General features: G+C 44.5%; 1 protein-coding gene across 2 annotated transcripts; it reads left to right on the top strand.

Moving 5' to 3' along the window:
• The first annotated feature begins 1,519 nt into the window (after nt 1-1,519).
• Nucleotides 1,520-9,722, top strand: GPRC5D (G protein-coupled receptor class C group 5 member D). Of its 2 annotated transcripts, XM_010986241.3 has the most exons (4): nt 1,520-1,566; nt 2,311-3,240; nt 8,232-8,299; nt 9,466-9,722. In XM_010986241.3, the coding sequence occupies exons 2-4, from the start codon at nt 2,346-2,348 to the stop codon at nt 9,553-9,555; spliced, it is 1,053 nt and encodes a 350-aa protein (XP_010984543.1). In that variant the 5' UTR covers nt 1,520-1,566; nt 2,311-2,345; the 3' UTR covers nt 9,556-9,722. The 2 variants fall into 2 exon arrangements, with proteins under 2 accessions (XP_010984543.1, XP_010984544.1); XM_010986242.3 differs by lacking the exon at nt 8,232-8,299.
• Nucleotides 9,723-22,216: the final 12,494 nt, after the last annotated feature.

Here is a 22,216-nt window from a genome sequence, read left to right as displayed (position 1 = left end):
TAGAATCCTTCAATTAATCAGCCCATCCATCACCTAGCAGGTGCTCCACTCAGGTCCACGTGCCATGGGGACCAAAAAGGTGGACCCTGACCCCCAACCAACTACAAATCTAATCAAGGGGTAAGACAATCGCAAATAAAATTATTGATACACTTATTATTTATTATTTTACATCCATGTGTTGCTTATATTCATGAATAAATTGAGCAATGCAAATAAAATGGCAGAAAATACTATTTCCATCATTTGTGTGGAACAGTGCAGACCCTAGGAGTGGTAGATTTCCCGGGAGGAGTGGTCAGTGGGAGCCAGAGGGATCAGAGAAAGCAGGAACCTCACAGAGGAGGTAAGGTGAATTCAACCACAGAGGGAGGGCAAGTACTTGGGTAAGAAACAGGATCCATGGGAATAAAACAAAAAACTCAGGGCCGAGGCCACATCTAAGAGAAGGCGAGCAGATGGGAGCTTGTCTCCACATGAGGCAGCAGGAAAACCAACCTGAATAAAACACAGGGCCAGGAGTCCTGAAAGAAGCATGGCTGGACGTGGAAGAGGCCAGATCACAGAGGGACCTGGAACCAGGCCAGCAGGTACTGATTAAGGGTCTTCAGAAGTCCTCTGTCCAAATGCCAATATCCAGGAAGAGGACCAAGGGGTAAGTAAATTTGAAGGGGGCTGGGGGCGGCCTGCGGCCGGTACAGACGGGCTACTGCTGCGTGCTCCGTCAGTGCCACCGCTGGAGGAGAGGGCTGTGTTATACCAGTACCAGCGGGAACTTTGTGTTGCCAGTTCTTCCATCTTCGGCACTGGGAATGCCTCGATGCAACAGGAACCAGAAAAAGTGCATTCTGATGGGGGGTGGGGGGTGAGGAGAGCGGGAATTATACCAGAGGCTTCAGCACCACCAGGAAGAACTGGTCCAGGTGGGGGTTCACACCTGATGGGTGGCCAAAGTCTGAGGAGGGACTTCCAAAGGAGACAAAAAGAAAGTGGCAGAGGAAAGAGATGGATTTCCCCTTACTCACCATGCTGCCAACCCCTGGCCCTTTAAATGCATATAACCCTCCTTTATGGCCCAGGAAAGCCCTCATTCCTTTGGAATGGAGGCTCTTTTGGATCTTATGATCCAAACCAAGTTGTAGGGAAGACTCCGGAGAAGGCTTTTGAGGGAGTTCAGAAGAAGAATGAAGTGTCCTCCCGTGAGGCCAGTGGAGGGCCTCCTGCAGCCTCTGATCACATGGGAGCCTGTGGGAGAGAAGCAATCTTTCCTAAATTCACCCCCCTTTAGGATCGCCTTGAGGCCAAGGTGCTGCTGGTTAGCAGTAAAATGAAAAATAATTGTTCTCAGCAAAAGAAACGTAGGAAAGCTGTTGGGAAACTGGGGTAGGTGTGTCTTTCTGTCCTTCCTGTTCTTTTTATAGGCACTGCAGGAACGTGAGTGAGGGCCTCCATCCTTCCGCCCACCTGGGGAGAGATTAAAGACGCTGAGGTTGTCTCTGTCTTACTCATTGGAGTCACAACCTCGCAGCCACTACAGTCTCAGCTCCCGGCGTGGACACCGAGGAGGTAAGTCGGAATGAAGGGGCCAGGTTCTCAGCTGTCAGCCTCGATCACTCCAGCCAGCCAGCTTGGAAATGACCGAGGGGCATAGAGCTAGGGGCATTCAACTGTAAGGTACTTTTTTCTGAATGGATAGGTGTGATTTTTTTTTTCCTAGACAACACCAGTCAAGACATAAAGTTTGGTGCTAAACTGTCCAAAAAGTTAATTGAAGGCAGAGACAATTTTGTAAAGTTCTTTGACGGGCCAACAGTGGGTATCTAACAGGAATGGTTTGCACTGGATTGACCTGAATTAAAAGAAGGAACATTCATTAAAATGACTGGGAAAAATCATCTGCCTGTCTCTGCAAGCCATGCACCATGTCTTGAATGATCAAATGGTCCATTAATGTTGACAACCCTTGTCCGGGAGCCTGATACACCTAGAGACCCAGCAATCATGCAAATGTCATGAAAAAGATTCAGCCTTAGGATTCAAAAAGCCTTGGTGGAAATTGTAACGAGGAAATGGGTGAATTATCCAGAGTCCCCAAGCAAAGACTGTTTTCATTTGCCCAGCAGGATGGAGCTGGGCTAGTTTTAAGGGTTTGATAGTTTTGAGCTATTTCATTCAGTATTTTCAGATGTCTTCAGAGACATCAGAGTGTCCTGCACAGGACTACCCAGCAGGCATCCTTGTGGGTGGATGTAAAGTCATGTTGGTCTTATCTTTTTTTTTTTTTTTTTTTTTTTTTTTGCGGGCGAACAGAAGACTGTTCCTGTGAGGTCCACCTACAAGTCACCATGTATGAGGAGTGCCAGGAGTCCACAGGGGACCATTACTTCCTCTGTGACACCGAGGGAGCGTGGGTCATTGTTCTGCAGTCCCTGGCAGCAATTGGCATAGCGGTTACAATCATCCTACTCCTGACATTTCTCCTCCTCATGCGAAGGGTTCAAGACTGCAGCCAATGGAACGTCCTACCCACCCAGTTCCTCTTCCTCCTGGGGGTGCTGGGGCTTTTTAGCCTTGCTTTTGCCTTCATCACCCAGTTCAATCAGCAGACGGCCCCCGTACGCTACTTGCTCTTCGGGGTCCTCTTTGCAGTCTGTTTCTCATGCCTCTTGGCTCATGCCTCCAACCTGGTGAAGCTGGTCCGGTGTGGAGTCTCCTTCTCTTGGACCACAATTCTGTGCATTGCCATTGGTGTCAGCCTGTTGCAGACAATCATTGCCACTGAGTACGTGACTCTCATCATGACCAGAAGTATGGGGTTTCTGTTTATGACACCCTATCAGCTCAACGTGGACTTTGTGGTCCTCCTGATTTACGTCCTCTTCCTAATGGCCCTCACGTTCTCTGTCTCCAAGGCCACCTTCTGTGGCCCCTGTGAGAACTGGAAGCAGCATGGACGGCTCATCTTCGTCACAGTGCTCATCTCCATTATTATCTGGGTGGTGTGGATCTCCATGCTCATAAGAGGCAACTCGCAGCTCCAGCGGCAGCCCCAGTGGGACGACCCCGTCATCTGCATTGCCCTGGTCACCAACGCGTGGGTGTTCCTGCTGCTGTATGTCATCCCGGAGCTGGGCATCCTCTACAGATTGCGTAAGCAGGACTGCCCTCTGCAAGGCGATGCCTGCCCGGTGCCAACTTACCAACACAGCTTCAGAGTGGAGAACCAGGAGCTCTCAAGAGGTACTTCCCGGGGGATGCAGGGAGGCTCTCCTGTGAGAGAAACAGGAGCAAAATCAGGGCAAGAGGATGAACCAAGAGGGGACAAAAGGGGGATGGTCAGAACTTAGGTGAGCGAAGAGATACTCAAGTATGTAGATGAAGACACTCAAAGTCAAGGTTAAACTTTCTTTAAAAATCAGCTCTTCCAAATCACAGAGATTTGTGGGGAGAGGCCAAGACAGAAAGGAGTCAAAGGCCCTAAATAAAGAGGGTGTGGCTCTGAGTGCTCCTGCTGGATAAAGAAAGGCACCCACTATAAAATGAGTTCACCAGCCCCAAACTAGGCTTGGACTCCGCCATTGCATGGCACATCAAGCTAAGTCCAGATGTCTTGGCCATCAAGTGCAAAGTCAACCCTGGCGACAGTGACTTGTATTTTGAAAATTTAAGTCTCAAAGCTAATTTGCCCAAACACCACTCTAAACTGATTCGTAGGATTCGTCACCTCATTAAAGTCACAAAGCCCAATAACGTCTGGATTTCCACTTCTCCAACTATTCAGTCCTTGAAAGCCTTCAAGTTTACAAATAGTGAAAGGAAGAGCCATTAAGTCAGAATTCTGAGCAAAGGCTTGGATGGGTAATCATTAACAGAAATAAAGAACTTGCTTATGTGACATTTTCATAAGAAGTTCTGGGTCAGATTTGTATCCTTATGTAAGGCCAAGCCACCTGCCTATACATTGTTAAGGAATAAAATAGATTATGCATGGGAACAAGGACGCTTGGACCCCAATAACCCGGGGGAATTAGTGGCTAATTCCAATTACCTGGAAATATGACAAAATTCATTAATTCCTTTCTGAAACATCTGGCCTATTATTCATAACCCAACATCATAGTTTTACATCAATTTTTGTGTCTTTATAGGCATCTGATTTCTCACAATTTATTTCTAATGTGCAAAGATGATGTTATTTTATATATTGTATAGCACACATTATGTTCACCAGGCTCAAAAAAATTAATAGAACCTTTCCTTTTAAGTCATACACTTTTCTGAGCTGTAATCTATGGCTAATTACACATTCAAATTAAATCCTGTTCAGAGAGGGGCAGCCATTAATTCAATTGACACTGTGCATCCTTTGTATAAGAGTTTTTCATTGCTTTTAATGATACATCATCAGATCACTGAGGTTCATGGCAGAATTGCAGAGTCAATCTTTCTTGAAACTACTTCTCATAGTTCTCACCAAAAGATAGGATAAAATTTCTTCTGTTTGCTTTATTGCTGTTATATGTTTCTAGGAAACAAAAGTCAGAGAGAGCGAGAGAGAGAGACGTTCTTAGAGTTTCATAAAACCCAGAACACGCTGGGACTTACAATGATCAATATCCCATACCCTAAAAAGATTAGGCCACTGATTTTTTTTTTTTTTACAGTTTGATAATTTGTAGCTTTATTTTTAGGGTTTTCGGGGGGTTTTGTTTTTTGACAAGTGTTTAAAATATCCTAAGGAGTGTCTTAGCAGAAGAGCAAGGGCTTTCAAGAACACAGTATTTCCTTATTCCTATCCTTATTACTGGAGCTTTGTTAGAAAACCTACTTCTTTTTTTTTTTTAACCCACTTTCCCCTAAATAATTCAAGTTCTCTGGAGGTAAGAACTACCAAAATCCAATTAGCAGCCTTCTGTGAAGAAGAAGTGATGACACTTTCAGAAAACAATTAGAAAACCCATTTCTGAGCGGGAAAGTTCATTTCTGACAGTGACAGTCATTGTCAATATAGCCTGATATTTTGTGGGGGGAAAAAAAGTGTAGAAAAGAACATAGAGATTGCTCTCCAAAACCAGGCAGAATAACCAGAAATGTAAGCTTTAGAGCATGGAATCAAAATTTATTGGATTTTGGAATAAATACAAATGTCAAAATTTTTTTAAATGATTAAAAGTCAAGAAAAAGTACAGGAGTACACCTAGCTAGGAAAGATGTATCAAGAGAAACAAAATAGGTAAGAGCCACACAAGTACAGTATAATAACCATAACCTGGAAAATCCTCAGCATTCCTGAAGGTCATGAGCTGACAGTGGGACAGCAGCTCACCACTGTCTTTGTTTGCTCAAGAAACACTCACAGTACTGCGTCAACAGACGTGTGGTCAGTGTGAGCAATCTGGCCGTTGTATTCAGCACCGGTCAGGCTCCCGCAAGAATACCCACTTCAGCTCTGCGATCCACTAATGAGAAGTAAGAAGAAGTGAGAACTTGCAGAGGCTCAGTGGAAACCCACAAAGATGATTACGGGGTCATAACAGCGGACCTACATGGGAAGGTTAAGACGATGAAACTGAGATGGTGTTCCTTAAGCTTCCTGTGCCTTTCTCATAGACACTCAGGCTTTCTCTAAATTCCATACTAAAGCACAGCATTTTGTTCTGGTCCATGAGACGTGGCTTTGTCACATGATTATTCCGATTTATAGCTGTGACTCCAGTCACATAATTGTTTGATTTACCACTGGGTTGTGAGATCAGAAGTATTCAGCTGAAATAAGAGTAAGACAAGAGGGGATTAGCAGGGAATTTCACAAGTATGAAGACCTCTCTCCAAGAGGCTGTGGTCCTGCTGTTTTCTGTTTCCAACTAAAGACGCGCCAAAGCACGAAGTATTTAGATTAAATATGAAAATAAGAGTTGATACACACAGAAATAGATCAGCAAAGGGGATCAAGGACTCCATTTCCTGGGAAGTCTTTTGAAAGGTTAGGCTTTATCTCTCCAAGTTGGCTTATGCACTTAGTTTCAAGATATAAAAACATCTTGATGGAGAAAGAAAATGCAATCAGGCATGTGCCTACAAGACACCAAACAAAAGAGTATAAATATCCTTTGCCATGTGTTATAAATGTGTTCCTAAAAAAACTGTGGATTGATTGAACTTTTAAAATCAGTTGCTTTGTTAACTGAGAATTTTGAATGTGACATAATTTGCAAAGATCTTAAGTATAGGCTGGCCATCGTGAATCTTTTTTCTATGAAGGGAAAGCTCCTGTTCTAATCATTGCCTACTTTACCTCTTTTAGATTAATTAGAATGTTGTGATATCAAGTTTGCTGAGTGCAAAACCCATGTATATTTTAAACTACCATGTTATTGTGGGCATTTTTTCTATCCAGCGTTTAAATGGGTATAGACCAACCTAGCATGATTCTTTTTGAAGGAACTAAGACAGAAATAATGAGACTACGCAATGTCAAGTAGGTCGATGACTATAAAATGATGTGAAACAAGAGAAAAAAATTCTTGCAAACACAGGCCCTTCAGACCTTTTTCCTTACAGTAAATAACAACTTTTGCCAAACATAGCCCTTTTTGACAATTCTCAGCATTTTTTTTTCTTCAGGGTGCCCACCTGACTGGGAGAAACCCAATTTAAATGGTCCCAGGCAGTGTCATTTTTTGTTGTTGTTGTTCTTTCACAAGGACAAGCTATAATATCTCTCCTTTGTCACCCTGAAGAGCTACAGGTCACAGAGGGAGAACTGGCATAAAGTGGAGAGGAAGACAGTGAGTCGAGGCAGGATGTGCTCGGTGTGAGGACAGACAAGGCTGGGGTAATGCTATCCATCAACGTGCAGGATCAGGAGATCCCTGGGCAGCGCAGGGAAGCAGAAAGGTTGCACAACACACCCTGGCTTTGAGGCTCATCTCCGCTTCTTCCCAACCTTGAGATCAAACCAAGTCCTCCTCCTCTAGGAGCTCAGGCTCCTTGGATTTAAATGGTGGTTGTTATGGCCCTGCCTCTGCTGTGGATACATGTAAGGTCTTACTTAACTCAGATTTCATACCAGGAGGTAGTGGCAGGATTAATGCGGGGGGGAGGGGAACACTCAGCTTTTTGGTAAATTCATGAACAATAACTCAAGCTGGAGATTTAGGCTTTTCTAATTTGTGATCTGGTCTGATGAGAATGTTGGAGGAATGTTAGTTACCAAGAGCCTGTGTGTGAAGGAGTCTTATGCCACAAGAAACAAAGTTAAAAAAAGATTTAGCTCATTCTGCTAGGAAGTCAAGATTTTATTTTCACAAAATCCAGTCCCTCTAAAAAATCCCACTAGGAAGAGGATGTCAAAGCATCGATGATAACTATACCGCTGACTCCACCACCAGTAATAACAGATGAAGGACAGCTCTGTGGTGTTTTCTATACATCGTGCCCGATTCCAAGGGCAGTAGAGATATTAATAGATTTAATCTTCAAAGCAACCCAGTGAAACAGATTGACTCATGAGCATCACCATCCCTCTTTCATTCTCATGAGGAAACAAAGGCAACAGAAGATTAAGGACTTGGCCCCAGGTTACAGAGATAACAAGTAAGCGGGCAGAGCAGCGCGGCTCCCCCTTCCCCGCGCTCAGCACCGCTGCCCCCAAGACCAGCAAATCACAAATTTGTATCAAACAAGGGCCTTAGAGACAGACAGCTCTTGTCTTCACAGAGCTTACAGTCTTCTTGAGGAGACAGACAGTAAACAACCACGTGGGATTATTCTACGACAGTATAAAGCGGTCTTGAGGGATTTTTAAATTATGTCCAGTTTTACAATTGAACCAAAGCTTGCAGAGTATCAAGCCTAAAGGGACTTTAGAGATGATCTAATTAACGCCTTTTATTTTACTGTTAAAGACAGTGCGGTGCCTGAGGTCCTGTAGGAGCAAAGGCCTTGATGCTTTTTCTCTAGAAAGTGATGGTGAACTTTCAGCTTCTTCAGTTACTAAAACAGATGTGCTTCTCCTGAACACACACGCTATCCGTATGCAACCTTCCTCAGAAGCTTTCAAAAGACTCTTTTTTAAACCATAGATTTTTTTTTTTAAGCAGCCTTAGTGGAAAATTTCTTTTTAAAGGGTCGGGAGTCTCTTTGCAAGCCACTGAGTCATGTATTCCTCACGTGCCGTTTCCAGCTGAATCTCCGACACTAACCCAGCCCCTCCCTCCTTTGGCTTTCAGCCCGAGACAGTGATGGAGCTGAGGAGGATGTAGCATTAACTCCATATGGTACCCTCACTCAGCTGCAGGTAAACGTGCTTGTTTCTGCGCTCCAGGGAGGGACACACCAAGAGCTCCTTCCTTTGGAGAACTGCCAGGCTTCATTTCCAATGGCTTTCCTGACCTCAGAGAGGAGAGACAGGGTCATCCCTACAGGCACATGGAGCTTGAGCCATCCAGATTCCATTCAGCCTGGGGCAGTGCGATAAAGGGAAATCCTGCCTTTGCCTCTACCCGAGCCCCTCCCAGTCCCCCGTGGCACCAACAGTATATTCTGATGCAGGTCAAAGTCCCTGAAAGAAAAGGCAGCTTGAAGGGTCTGTGTAGGGTGAAGAGGAGCAAGCTCACCACTTCTTGCCTTGGGGACAACGGGGAACTGAAAACACGTGTGAGTCTCGGATCTGTTTTTAGTCTCAGTTGTCTAGATGTTATCCCCTGGGCCATACTGGCTGCCTCTCTGAGTCACTGTCTAGCTCAGGCAATCCAGGCTGCCTCCAGAACAGGGCGAGGTCTGTCACCATCATCTGGACACCCAGATGGGTGTACCAGTTTTAATCCTTGCTGGCAAAAACAGAGGGACACTGCCGAGGAGAACTAGAGGTGACTTGCATTTGTGCCCTAATGGCTTAAAGACCCACAAATCTGGAGGTGGGGATAGAGCTCAGTGATAGAGCATATGCTTAACATGAGCGAAGTCCTGGGTTCAATTCCCAGTAATTCCATTTTAAAAAAAATTTTTTTTTAATTTTACTAAGTTACTAAGACCCAAGAGGGAAAGCCATGCTCAGATTCTTTGTTTACTGAACGTGCTAGGCAACTCGAACTAGGTGAATCCCTCTGATCTGTTATCTGAGACTTTGCCTGTTCCTGGAATGGCACACAGACCAAGACATACCTATATCATTTGCTGTAATTAATCCTCCAGAAGGCATTTCCACAATGAGAAAATCTTTACTCTCCCTGCCAAGAATTTCTTGGATTACTTTCAATTTCCAGTAATCTTGCAAAAGGATTCTTGCTAATGGCTAAGAGGGAAGATAGTAATGTATTTCCATTATGGGTAGGCTCAACTTTTTTTTTTTCCTTAACAAAGGATTAAATGATGGTGAAATGATAATATCTCAGACATAGTTCTAGGAAGTATCAGCCCCTCTGTTGGCTCAGAAAGTTGATGATGACATTTCTTCCTTTCCAGACTGTTGATCCCCCCCAGGAGTATTTCATCCCACGGGCTAAACTAAGCTCCCAGCAAGATGCAGAATTATACAATCCACAGGAAACATGAGCAGTGAAAACCCAGAAAACCATCCTGATGTGGACCTGGGGAGCCCACCTGCCAACAAAGCATCATCTCATCGTTCCTTCCCTGCTTCCTGGTCCTCTCCAGCCATCTGGACCCTTCATCAGGAGACCGCCCTTTTAAGCATAATTACATTCTTGCTGACCACCCTATCGTGACTATGTGTCTCTTTCTTCATTCACATAACTGAAAGATTCTCTTCCCTAACAATGCTAGGACAAGTTGGCACCTCTTACTAACAGGACCTAAAGACCTTGGTTTGATGAAATTAGGGTCATGCTAATGTGACGAAGTAGAAGTGTCAGTGGCACCTTACTACTGGATCACTCCTCTAGTCATTTTTGCTTAAGGGCCCCTAAATATCATGGACCCAGAACTTGCAATAAAATGTATAACAGAACCTTCAGGACCCCCACAATTGGGCATTTCAGGGACCTTCAGTCTGGCAGGTTTCTCCCACAGGGTTAGCACCCTCATGACAGCGAGCAGGGCGGCAGATGTGACTGAGGTCGGGGACCTGCTTTGATGAACCAATAACACCAAAGAAAGGGCCACCCAAGGTGATGCTCACAAAGGGTGTCAGGTTGTGCACATGGAAGGCAGAGTCCACCTGTCTTGTTGCTTCTAATGTCCTGATGCCTCGGCCCTAATTACTTTGCCCTCACCCCTCACGCAGCCCCACATCCTTTCCAACGGATTCATCTGTCCGTAAGACCCAGGGTCTGTAAGACCCTGGCATACAGGACCAGAGTCAGAGGCGTATCACCCAAAGGGCTCTAAGGGTCTAATTCAGCCTTCCACCTCGCAGACCAGAAAAGGGAAGCTTGGAGAAATGGAATGACTTGCCCCAGGTCGCACAGTAGTTAGCAGCGGAGCAAGTCTTCAGACTCGCAGGCCACTCCTCTCCACACCTATGTTTCTGTATTAACAAGTAAGGCGTGCACCCCTGAGAACCAAATGTGGTAATTCAGACCAGTGAGTGTTGGGCGCCTGCTATGTGAAAGCACTTTTGCCAAGACTCCATACATTGAAAAAACACCTTTTTAGTGACCAGTGTACAGCATGGATGGGACTCTTCTGAGCACCTGCAAGGTACCAGGAACTGTTCTCCGACTCAGCAGTAGGCAGACAAGGCACACAGCCCTGCTTTGATGGAGCTTTTGTGTCTTGTGGGGGAGATAACACACCGCAGAGAACTTCAGGAACACTGCTCCCTCTGTTGCCAAGTCCAAGCTCATACTCCTCACCCCACGACAGGCCAGTAAGTCCAGAGACAAAGTGTTGAGGCAAGGAAGGGTGACTTTATTCAGAAAGCCAGCAAACCGAGAAGAGAGGACTAATGTTGTAAAGAACCATCTTAACTCGGAGTAAGAATTCAGACTTCTTTTATGCTCAGGGAAAAAGGGAAGCAGGAGGGTTCAAGATTAAAGGATAAAGGCAGATGGCAGGCTTCTCGGAGCCACGTGGCCTTCAAGGGAAGAGCAGCATTTCTTTGTTCTTCTGCTTGCTCGCAGGGGCCAGATCACAAGGCTCTTGTAAAACTTCAAGTCGTTAGCAGTTATTTTTACTTTGCCATCCTTATCTCTGCTTATTGGCAAGGTTTCTAGGCTGAAGGTGAACTTACACACAAGCAGTAACAGCCATCATTAACCCAGTCCCGTGGGAGGGGAACTTCAGGGAACTTAATGAGCTGTTTGGGCAAAAGCAACATTTCTGTAACATTTAACTCTCCACATATGGGGCTAATGAGATGGCAAACCCAGGCTGAAGGGTGAGGGAGGCAGTTTCAACACGGTGTTAATTCTCTTATTCCTCTGCCACATCTCCTTTTAAGAAGAGGAAAGCGACTTAATTGCCCAGGATCATATGGCTTGTCAGGGGCAGAACCGACTAGAATCCAGTCTCCAGCTACCGTTCAAGGGCTCACCCTCTACACAACATTCCAACATTTCCCTGTATTTTTCTGCCTCACTCAGATGAGCAGCTCCTTTTTGAAATCTGTACCCTGAGCACTGTTCTCAGCGCAAACCAGCACCGAGGTAAGTCACCCAAGAGTTTGACCTCCTGCCCTTATTGGTCATAAGAAATGGACAGAAAATGTTTAAACATTAAAACTCTGACCTATCGATTAGGTGGCAAACTATTCAATCAACCACATAAAAAACCTCATTTGGGTTCTGTATAGTTTTAATAAAGAACTATATTCAATACTTTGTAATGGCCTATAATGAAAAAATATGAAAAGGAAATATATGTATAAATGAATCACCATGCTGTACACTAGAAATTAACACAACATCATAAATCAACTATACTTCAATTTTAAAAAAATAATAAAAATAAAAAAGAACCTAATTTGAGAGGGCAGCAAGACGTGCAACCTTACACCTGCTCTGGAAGAAAAGCACTGTTACTGATCCTCCTAGTTTTCATCCCCAAAGTGATACAATGACACTTTCGACATAATTTTGTTTTGTTTAGTTTTGCAGGTGAGAGATGTTTCTGTTGTGTCAGGTGACAAATTTCAATAAACCCATTAATGTCGCGTAGGATGGCTAATGTTGTTTCCCAGTATGTTTTTCCTAAAGTTAGTAAAGGTAAAATTGAACTACTTTGCACCAAATTGCCTCTGAGATTTACAGCACAGTTTGACGAAATTTTAGACCACGTATTAGTTAGATTTGGGGGGTTGTGAGGCTGCAAGTGTCTCCCTCAGGCTGTTTCAGGAGTGGACTTCATTTGTAAGGTGGCACGTGGCAGAAGGAAGCAAAAACACCCTCTGGGAACCCAGTACAGCCCCTCGGTCCGTTTCATGGAGCTGGAACGTTGTCAGCTATTGGGAGGACCCTGTCATCTCCTGCCCTCGCCCCACAACCCCCCTCGGCCACGGGGATCCACGAAGAACCGCTTACAAGAATAGATAAAACCCTTTATGATTAGCATGTTGCACTCAATTACTCAATTCAACAAGTACCATTTGAAGATCTAAACTCATTCACTTATACATAATGGGTTACATAATGTGAAATGTGTCTATTCTTTGGAGTAATTTAGATCATCCTCTTCTGATTTTATTTATGTGATTTTATTTATTTACCAAAAGAAAGGGTATCAGTGAAACACTTCATTGTAAAATACCTTCCTGGTGGAGCGTGGCTGGTTTGCTCAGTTAGAACATGGTGCTAATTAAATACCTGTCCAGGTAGAGCGAATATATCCTGCATCTTGATGTTTGGGTTTGTTGTTTTTTTTTTTTTTTTTTTTTTTTCCTGTTTCAAAGAGCATCAAAGGTTTGTTTCCCTCCACATTAAATTTCATGATCTGCCCATAAGCTTAAAGGGTCTTCTACTTAAGCCTTATTTCGACCTGTGGTCTGGTCAAGCTAAAGTTTCCTCATTGTCTCTACCCATTATTCCTTCTTTCTTCTTTCAAATAAAGGTTCCCTTTTCTGAGGATTATATTGACTTTATATTGGCCAGATTCATGCCTCCTTAGTCTTTTCCTCCTTCTATAACCAGTTCCGAATCTACCTTTTCCCAGAAACTTTCTCTGATGATGTGGTGACACAGGGTTGGCACACACCAAGTCTAACTTAACTTATGGCAGAATGAGTCTCTTCAAAATCAGATGGTAAACAAGATGCTTCTATAGCATCTTTCTCAGAATAAGCCAACTCATCTATCTTGAAAGCACATGATTCACAAGAAATAAACCAGAAAATCTTTTTTCGCTTCCGTGGTAAAAAAGCCTCTGTATTTCGCATTTGAAGGAAGTGCTTCTCAATCAACATGAAATGGGAGTGAAGACCTTGACTTCTGAGAAGTCAAGCTTGAGAGCTGAGTAAAGAAAAGACTTTTTCTTGGAGTTGTTTAAAATGTGTTAATGGCTTATCCAGTTTTAAACTGCTGGTCTCCTGTGGGAGATCATGTTTGCAACTCTCCAAAGATAAATTAGTTAAATAAAGTTTGCATTTTTTTTTTTTTAGATTTTTAAAACATTTTTTATTGATTTATAATTATTTTACAATGTTGTGTCAAATTCCAGTGTAGAGCACAATTTTTCAGTTTACATGAACATATATATATATTCATTGTCACATTTTTTTTCTCTGTGAGCATTTTAACATATATCAGAATTTATTTAATCAAAGGACTTCAAAGTGATTACCTCAGGAGGCATCAAAGATGCACTGTTGCTTAAAACATTATTAGAATGCCCTTCTCAGACTGCCTTCAGGAATGTCTCAGGGAAAAAAAAAAAGAATGTCTCAGGAAAATCAAAGGGGTTGTATGACTAGGATGGTCAAACTGTCAGATCAGAGAGGTGAGTTCAGTAGTGACTCTGGTACTGAACTCATCCACCACTCAAAGAACTCCTAAGTGTGCTTTGATAATACCATTGGCTGTCTTTCTGGATTTTTACAAAGACAGTGGAACTATTAAAACTTGAATCATATTTAGGATGTGGTTAAATCAAGTCTGGGTTTGGGAAAGAATCCTCCAGGCAGACTTTTTTTTTTAATGTGAAAATTAAGAGGATTTTATTGACTTTTGTATGTTCTTGGAGAAACCCATTCACATCTAAACGTTTGACATTTGCTGTGAGATTTATTCACACTGTATTTTACACGGAATTCTTTCATTGGGGGTCAGACATAATTTTTCATTTCAACAGGAATTTCACATGATTATAGTCACAAGTTCTTGAGTCACAAATTCTGTATCATCATAAGGTTCAAGAAAAACTAAACTGGTAGGAATTTCAACTGCATCTATTATTATCCACTAACTGTTAATGAAATATATGCTTAAAGCAGATACAGAGGAAGCTATCCATTTAAAAAGATGTAAAACACAGATAAAGAAAATATACAAGTTATAATATTGCAAATGTATTTCAATTTATGGAACTGACTTTTTTTTTTTTTTTAACTCAGTAGCATGTTCTTTATATGGTATAGATGCACCAAAGGATCACACTGTGCTTTGAAAATTCCTTTTTCTTGTGTAATTTACCTCTTATTCTTCTGTTTTTTAAGAGTTTAAGGATTTGCATATATTGGTGGGGGAAGGCAGGTGGGCTTTTTAAAATATATGCTACAAAGGGAGTGTTTTGTTGTAGTTTCCCCTGTACTTTATTTGTATGTAGAAGAAATTGTATAGACTTTGTCTGCAACTCATTTTTAAATTCCTCAACATCTGATTCAGTGGCGTCATACCCAGGGCAATTCGCTTCTGGAAAAACTGAGCTTTTCCATTTCTGTTTTGAATATAGAACTGATTCAGATTAAAAGAATTTCCGTGGTTCTGTTTCTATTAGAGGTTTGTTTTAAAAGCAAACGAAAATCTGCAGGAAAGAAATGAGAAGATACCAACAGCAGGGAAAGATCTTAGAACACAAAGACCTTTGGGATGACTGGTCCTTTGGGCTAGTAATAATTTATTTTTAAATAGAACTTACATGTTAGCATTTTACAATTTACAAATGGTTTTCACATCCACTGTCAATTTCATGTCATCTATTGGATGGATTAGGCAATTTATTTTATATATATATATATATATGCAATTTTTTTTTTCTATTTTTACTAAGATCCTAAGAATTTCATCTAAAACTGCACTGGGGCCACTATCATTCCACCGTTTTTTACAATATAATCTTAACTATGTCTATAAAATAAAAGACACATACCCCAAAAGAATCCTTATTTATGGGCAGAGATGTCACTGACAGATTTCCAGAAAAAGACTACGTTTGGGGGTTTTAGATACAGCTGTCATTGCCGTGTTCTGCTGTTGATAACTCATCTTTCTGAACACCAAAACAACTGGTAGAAGGGGCTATTTAGGGAATAAGAAAAATCAGTCAATTTTATGGAAAGTGTCAACTCTGGTAGTCATAGATGCTATTTGCCAAATGTTTTCAAACCCTCCTGCCTTCTAGGCACATGGCAGGATTGCACTTTCTGTCCCTTTTGAGGTTGGGTGGGACCATGACACTAATTCTGGCCAATAATTTGGAGCAGAAATGATGTCACTTCCAAAGTCGGTTCCAGGCAGAAGCAATTAATTGTTGGTGCAAGCCTCTCAGGAGCTTTTTCCCTCCACCGTGGTGGCACGCAGTGCTTCAAGTGGTGGTTACCCAGCCATCTAGGTTCCATGCCGAATACGCTGTGTAAGCAAGAAGCAGAACTTTCCAGATTTGAGGTGGTTACCTCAGCTAGACCCGCCCAGCCCGACTGACATGGCCACTCAACTGTTTGGTACCCTGAAATAAAACAAGGAAGTAGCCATCTGAACGTTTAACCTTACCATTTGTTGCTCCTCAAAGGCACCCTTTGATTAAAGAACCACCCTGTTCCTGACTGATGGATGCCAGACTGCTCCGCCTGCCCTGTGGCTCCGCAGTTGATCACATAATTATACTTCACTGAGTTAGCTGCCATCATAAAAGCAGGCAAAGGGTGAGCTGGTAACAGAGTCACTCTGTCTGGGAGGCTAAGGGCAAGAAAGACTTCACAGCGGGGGGTCAAAGCTTGAGCTCGGTCTTGTATGGGAGGCAGGAATTCATGGGGCAAGAGATGTTGGGAATGATACTCAGAACGGCCACTAACAGGGAGTCTTTGTCTAAGTTACAAAAACATGTCTCCTCTGGGCGGGTGAATTAGAAAATGTGCCGGCACCCCCCCCCCCCCCCCCCCGGGGATGCAGCATCACGCTGAGGGCTCGGGGCTTGGAAGTGGAGCAGGGCTGAATGGCAGCCCCACTCACCGTCTCAGCCTGGCGTCCTGGTGCAGTGCAACAACAACAACTACGCAGCTGACTGCAATGCCCCAGATTCGCAAGGCTGAAAACGTGCCCGTGTGAAGGCGTGGCTGCTGGGGAAACCAAGGCGCACTGAAGAAACGCAAGGCACGCATTATTGTCAGAGCATCAACGCACGGAGAGGAAAGAGGAGACGAGGCCGGAGAGCTGGGATTCACACAGGGCCTACATCCCGAAAGGACTCTGGACGGGGGTGTGAAGGGCACGGAAGCAGCGGCGGGTCACCCGCGCTGCGCCAAGCCGCACTGGGCGCCGAGGCGGCGCCACGGTGTGGACCCCTGTTCATGCTCATCACACAGCCTCCCGTGCTTTGAACCCAATGGAAAAAGTTAACAAAAGCTCTCCCGTCAAAAAAAAAAAAAAAAAATCTATAGCCCTTCCTTGCGCAATCTGTTTACACGCCTCTGTCAACAGTATAAACCCACGGGAGGGACTTGACAGCCACACCAGCCCGGGAACCGCAGCCTGATTGAAACCAAGTGTCCCTCTTGCGAAACCACGCAGGCTCGTAAGACAAACCGCAACAGCCTGTTTTGATAAAATTTCAATGTGTTGTTTATCATGGACTTTTTACACTAATTTTGATTTTTTTTAATATTGTAATTTATCTTGATGACGGAGGGTTTTGGCCCTTCCTTGAATTTTGTGCCCAATGTGAGAGCCTCCCGCTCCTCACCCTGGCACCCCACCTCCGACTCCCTCAGATCAGATTTGCCTTGTGCGGAAGGGTGGAACAGGGGATGGGGAGGGGATGCTGGCTGCATGTTAGAATCAGTTGGGAAGTTTTTAAAGCCCTCCATAGCCTGACCTCACCACAGACCAATTAAATCAGAATTTCTGGGAGTGGCGCCCAGGCAGGGGTATGTTTTAAAATCTTTCCAGATGATTCTGTTTTGCAGCCAGGCTTGCAAACCACTGTTTTAAACAGCTATTTAGGCTTAGATGTAAGGAGTGAGGAAATGGAAGAAGTCAGGACCCTGGCCTGGGTAACTCAGAGGATGACATTGATACTTTGTAAAACAGATAAACCCAGATGGGGGGATCAGGAGGAGAAACAGATCTGGAGGTGGAGAGGACAGCAAATGAGTAGTTTTGAACCAGTTAAATTGGAAGTAGAAACACACAGATGAATTTATAAGGCTGTGAAGTTCCAGCAAAGACAGAGAGAGAGATTCGGGAATGAGCTTGGAGGTAGAGGGAGGAGCTGCAGGGGGAGATGTGAGGGTACCAGGGGTATGCGGAGAGGGACCCAAGGCTGCCTGGCGGTGGAGAAGGCTGCTGCATCCCTAAGGGTGTTCTCTCCTGCTGCCTTTGCCTCCATATCTAGTTGCACCTTTAATACTTGGACTTCTCCACCAAGATCCCTCCAGAGCGAGAGGACTGTTTGCAGAACCCTACCGGTAGGTCTGGATGAAAAACCCAAGAGGACAGACTGAGATGCCTCCTATGGACTTGAGCTCAAAGGTTGGGAAGGCAGCTGCTGCGGCTGGCCTGGAAGACAGGTGGATTTGAAAATGAGGAACAAATGTGGCCAATGCCTTTCCCAAACCTGCCCAGTCAGAAGAATCAGCTGGGCTACTTGTTCCAATACAGCTTTTCATACCTGGACCCACATCGACTAAAACAGAACCTCCAGGAGAGGACCCTGGGACTCTGCATTTTTAACAAGTTCCCATGCAACTCCTAAAATAGTGTGAGTTTGGGAAGTGCTGCTCTGTTGATCAGAGAAGGCTTCCTGTTTGCTCTGGTTAATAGCAAAGACTGTCCAGGGTTTTCCAGTTTGGCCCAGGAAGGCAGAAAGCGATTGGCCTGATACGGCACACATACTCAATGGAAAGATTTAAAGAGTCAGCCCTGTCCCTGAGAGCACCTCAGCTGCCAATCTGCGCCTTCCCGCCCTTTGTCCACTGTAAAGCTCACCCGCCCCTACGCCACGTCTGCTGCACCCCAGTGGGCCCTCGCCAGCTCCCACCCAGTCCCAATCCAGGACACACACACCCAGTGTTCCTAAGAGAAAATGTTGCCACAGAAGCAGCTTGCTGCCTTGAAATTTAGGAAGATAAATCCTTCCCGGGCCTCTCTGCCAGCACTCTCATCTATTTCTAGTTTGGTTTAAACAGTCTGAAAGGTCCTTGCTCATCCATTTGGGTCAAGTCAGTTTAGAAAACTAATGTACTTGGAAAAAAAAAAAAAAAGTCTGCCATTGATCTTTGGCAGGGGGTGGGGGTCAATCTAAAATGCTTCTGTGATTTTTGCCTTGGGGGATGCTTTTCTCTTTTTTCATATTTGAAGTTTGTTCTTGTGTAGCTCTCCTAGGAAACCGCTTTCCCAAGCTTGACAAAGAAAAGCCTCAGGGAGATGAAACTTGGACGTGATGACAGGCACTCAGCTCGAAAAGCAAAGAATTTCCTTTCTTTCCTCCAAGCCTCAGGCTTGGGAATAGCTTTTATCACGTTGGATTTAAGTGCTCTCATATGGAACACACACACACACACACACACACACACACACACACACACACACACACACACACACACACACACACACACACACACACACACACACACACACACACACACACACACACACACACACACACACACACACACACACACACACACGATGGTTGATCAGCTGAAATTCATCACAGTTATTTAAAGATACATGGCACTGAAGACGCCAGAGCTGCCCAGAGGGAATCTGACAGCGGTGCTCCGGTGCTCGAGATACCACAATCCTGATTAGCCTGGGCCAAAGAAAACAATTACCTTTCTCCCCAAAAGTGCAACATGCGACAAATTCTCCTCTGTGTGCAGGCACTGTCCTAGGCCCTGGGGATACAGGAGGAAACAGAACAATCTTCTGTGTTCTTAAAATACTCAGAATAGTGGGAGGAAAAACAAATAAAACAAGAAATAAAGGTAATTTCAAGTAACTGCTCTAAAGCAAACAGACTGGCGCTCTGAAGACTAGCAACTAGGGGAAACCAGCATGAAACTGCCTGGTGGTGGGAGGCCTCACTAAGAAAGCATTGGAGGTGAGATGCAAATGCTGGGGGAAAGTTGGGGAGAGTTGGGGGAAGACTCCAGTGAGAGGTGTGTAGGGCTGGGCACCCGGAAGGAAGCCTTGATGGAGAACTCCTCTCAGAAGTGGGTGATTGGAAACATTAAGAACTCTAACTTGAAGGAGCAGAACCAGACAGGAGAGAGGCAGTAAGCGAGATGGATGATGAGGGTGGGGAGATGCTGGTTCCCCGAGCAGGCAGGGTGTGCAAAGACCAGAGCCCCAGACTGGTTATGTCTGGCAGAACACAGCAGGGTTCGTTTACCTCCGTGTGCCTTGAGATACCTATATCACTTTCTAAGAATCCCAATAGGTGAAACCATTAGAAGCCCCTGTGTAAGGCTTCAGGGCCAAACCGAACTGTTTTGTGAAAACCTACTTGGGATTAACCTCAACTAGGTATCAGATTATATAGTACAATTTCTTCACTCCATGGAGGAAGGGTTTTCAGACTGGCATGCATTTCTGGTTGATGGGACACCTTGAGAAAAAGCTGACCATGGTCATTTTATTTGATTCTTTCCTCAAGCACTTGCTTTGGGAAAAATAAAGTGTCTGAAACTGACCACACAAGTTTTGACAGTAGGAAGAGGACAGAACCAGATATCCGAGCCCAGCTGTATTAAGTTGTTTAGGCCCGAATTCCCTGTGGACACCAAGGAAGGAAGCTCTGTGACCTTCTCAAACACGGACATTCTAGGCACTGGAGTGTCCCACTCTGAAGGGTCAAGGAAGTGGTAGCCATCAGGAGGGTGCAGAAATCGGGGTCAGGCACTGATCCACCACCCCGCACACTCCTCTACATACCCGGAAACCCTACAGCCAAGGGAGGCAAAGCATAGTCTGCCTCAATGGAAAGGCTTCCAGAAAATGACCAAAGGCGGACCATAGAATTTCCAAAGGCAGCAGGCTACCCACTGGAGGCCAAGTTCCCAGATCTGGGACCTCAGCAATCAACACCCGAGGAAGACTGTTCTGATGCTGCCACCTCCAATTCTGAAATAACCCCACGCTTCAGGTTGGGGTGGGACCGCGTAAAACCTGCAAATCCCGTAGCAACAGGAGGAAGTGGACAAGGAGGGAAAGATCAGCCGGGCGCTGTTCAGTTGTCAGCAGTGATGACAAGTCTAAGAAATGAAGGGAGAAAACCCAGAATGTGTGGGGCGGGGTAGGGAATTTACTGCTGTATTTCCGGGTCCAGGCTGCAGTCTTTGTTTTGGCAAACATTTCCTGACAAAAAGCCAATGTTCTCAGCACATAAATACTCGTCGACATTAGTAACAACAGCATATGAGACTAATATCTGTAAAGACGCCAGATTGCAGGCAAAGGAGCTGGAAATACCTTAGAGAGTCTCACAAAAATAAGATGCAAGGCAATGAAACTCCAGCAAAGGAGATGGAGAGTGAATTCTTTAAGGATGGTGGGAGGGAGGACACAAACAGTTCACCCCTTCAAGACTTTTAAGGTGGGACGCGTTTGCCTCAAGCTCGCCGAGTAAGTGCAGTCCTGCCTCCTGGGCTTGGAGGAGAGCAGCCGGAGATGTTTGCTGAGTCCCTGAGGGTCGATGCCTGAGGCTTCACCGCCACCCAGTGGAACCTGGGGGTATGGCAGCTAAAGTAAGAGGCAGAGACCAGACTAGGTCTATTCCTCATCTGACAGTGAAAGATGATGGTTGAGCTTCGTTTCACTATCACCCATTTGGTTCAACGGGGGTGCCGTTTTGGTTCCCAGCCATCGATCCCAGCTTCACTCAAGGACCAGGTTGCGCTAAGTCTGCACATTCTTTTTCGGTGCAGGTGTAAGAGGGAGACTTACAGGAAGGGCTACAGGAAATCCTTTCTCCAGGAGCACAGTGATTCTCAGATGCCAAAACCTCCAGTCCCTGTTGAGATGTCCCTATTTTAATGAAAGAGTTTAATTACGTGCAGAAGTCAGTGACCTGAAGCCAGGTTAACAGTTGGGAGTGAAGGGGGCGGGGATGACAAGTGCTATTTGAATGGGGAACATCCTTTTAACACCTGGTAAGGAAAAGAACTCAGTGAGGTGCTGGTCAACTTGTACAAACTTTTTTTTTTTTTTTTTTGGTAGGGATAGCACCATTTATTAAGGACAATCAAAACAAAGACCACAGGAGAGTCCCTTCTAGGACACAGCAAATTACTTCTTAGAAACCAGCTTCCAGCAATGGGGGTGCCACTTCCAAGTCCGCTCTTGTTTTTGAAGAAGTTGACTTGAGGATGGTTTTCATGGGGTTACAAGACCTGGGACATTCTTTGCTTAATCAGAAAGCAAACCCAGAGAATTCTGTGGCTTTCACTCAGCCCCTTTTGTTTGGTTGACAGGCCGGAGACCGAGAGGGAGAGAGAAGAGGGAAGGAAAAACATATTTCTTGAGCACCCGCGCTGCCTGTGATGGATGATATACAAGAAAGTGTATTGTTTTCTCCTCACAACAAACCTCATTGGGTTATGGCCTCTTTGGAAAGACTTGAATAGTCTAGAAGGATCTGAATCATTATGTTTAATTCCCCTTTTCAGTATAAAACTAGGCTAATGTTAGTGCAAAGCCATGTGGAAAACAATCTACCAAACCTTCGTGGAATGTAAGTGTCCCTGATTCAGCGTGTCATGGACTCACCTCCAACCTCAGCCCACCCCTCCCCACACTGGGTTTTCTTTTTGATGAGAAACAGAGCCCTGAGGCGGTAACTCCCTCACCACCTTGTAAGTGGCATTCAGTCTCCATGGTTTTTTTCT

This window comes from Camelus dromedarius, chromosome 25 (genome assembly GCF_036321535.1).
Source record: "Camelus dromedarius isolate mCamDro1 chromosome 25, mCamDro1.pat, whole genome shotgun sequence".
Classification (NCBI taxonomy): Eukaryota; Metazoa; Chordata; class Mammalia; order Artiodactyla; family Camelidae; genus Camelus; species Camelus dromedarius.
Note: the sequence above shows the minus strand (reverse complement) of the source record. Positions and strands in the feature narration are given on the sequence as shown.

Excerpts from the sequence above, each read along its gene's own strand:
- GPRC5D (XM_010986241.3), top strand. The coding sequence starts at position 2,346 with ATGTATGAGGAGTGCCAGGAGTCCACAGGGGACCATTACTTCCTCTGT. Across the intron at positions 3,241-8,231 it reads GAACCAGGAGCTCTCAAGAG|CCCGAGACAGTGATGGAGCT; the intron begins GTACTTCCCGGG and ends TTTGGCTTTCAG. Across the intron at positions 8,300-9,465 it reads GTACCCTCACTCAGCTGCAG|ACTGTTGATCCCCCCCAGGA; the intron begins GTAAACGTGCTT and ends CTTCCTTTCCAG.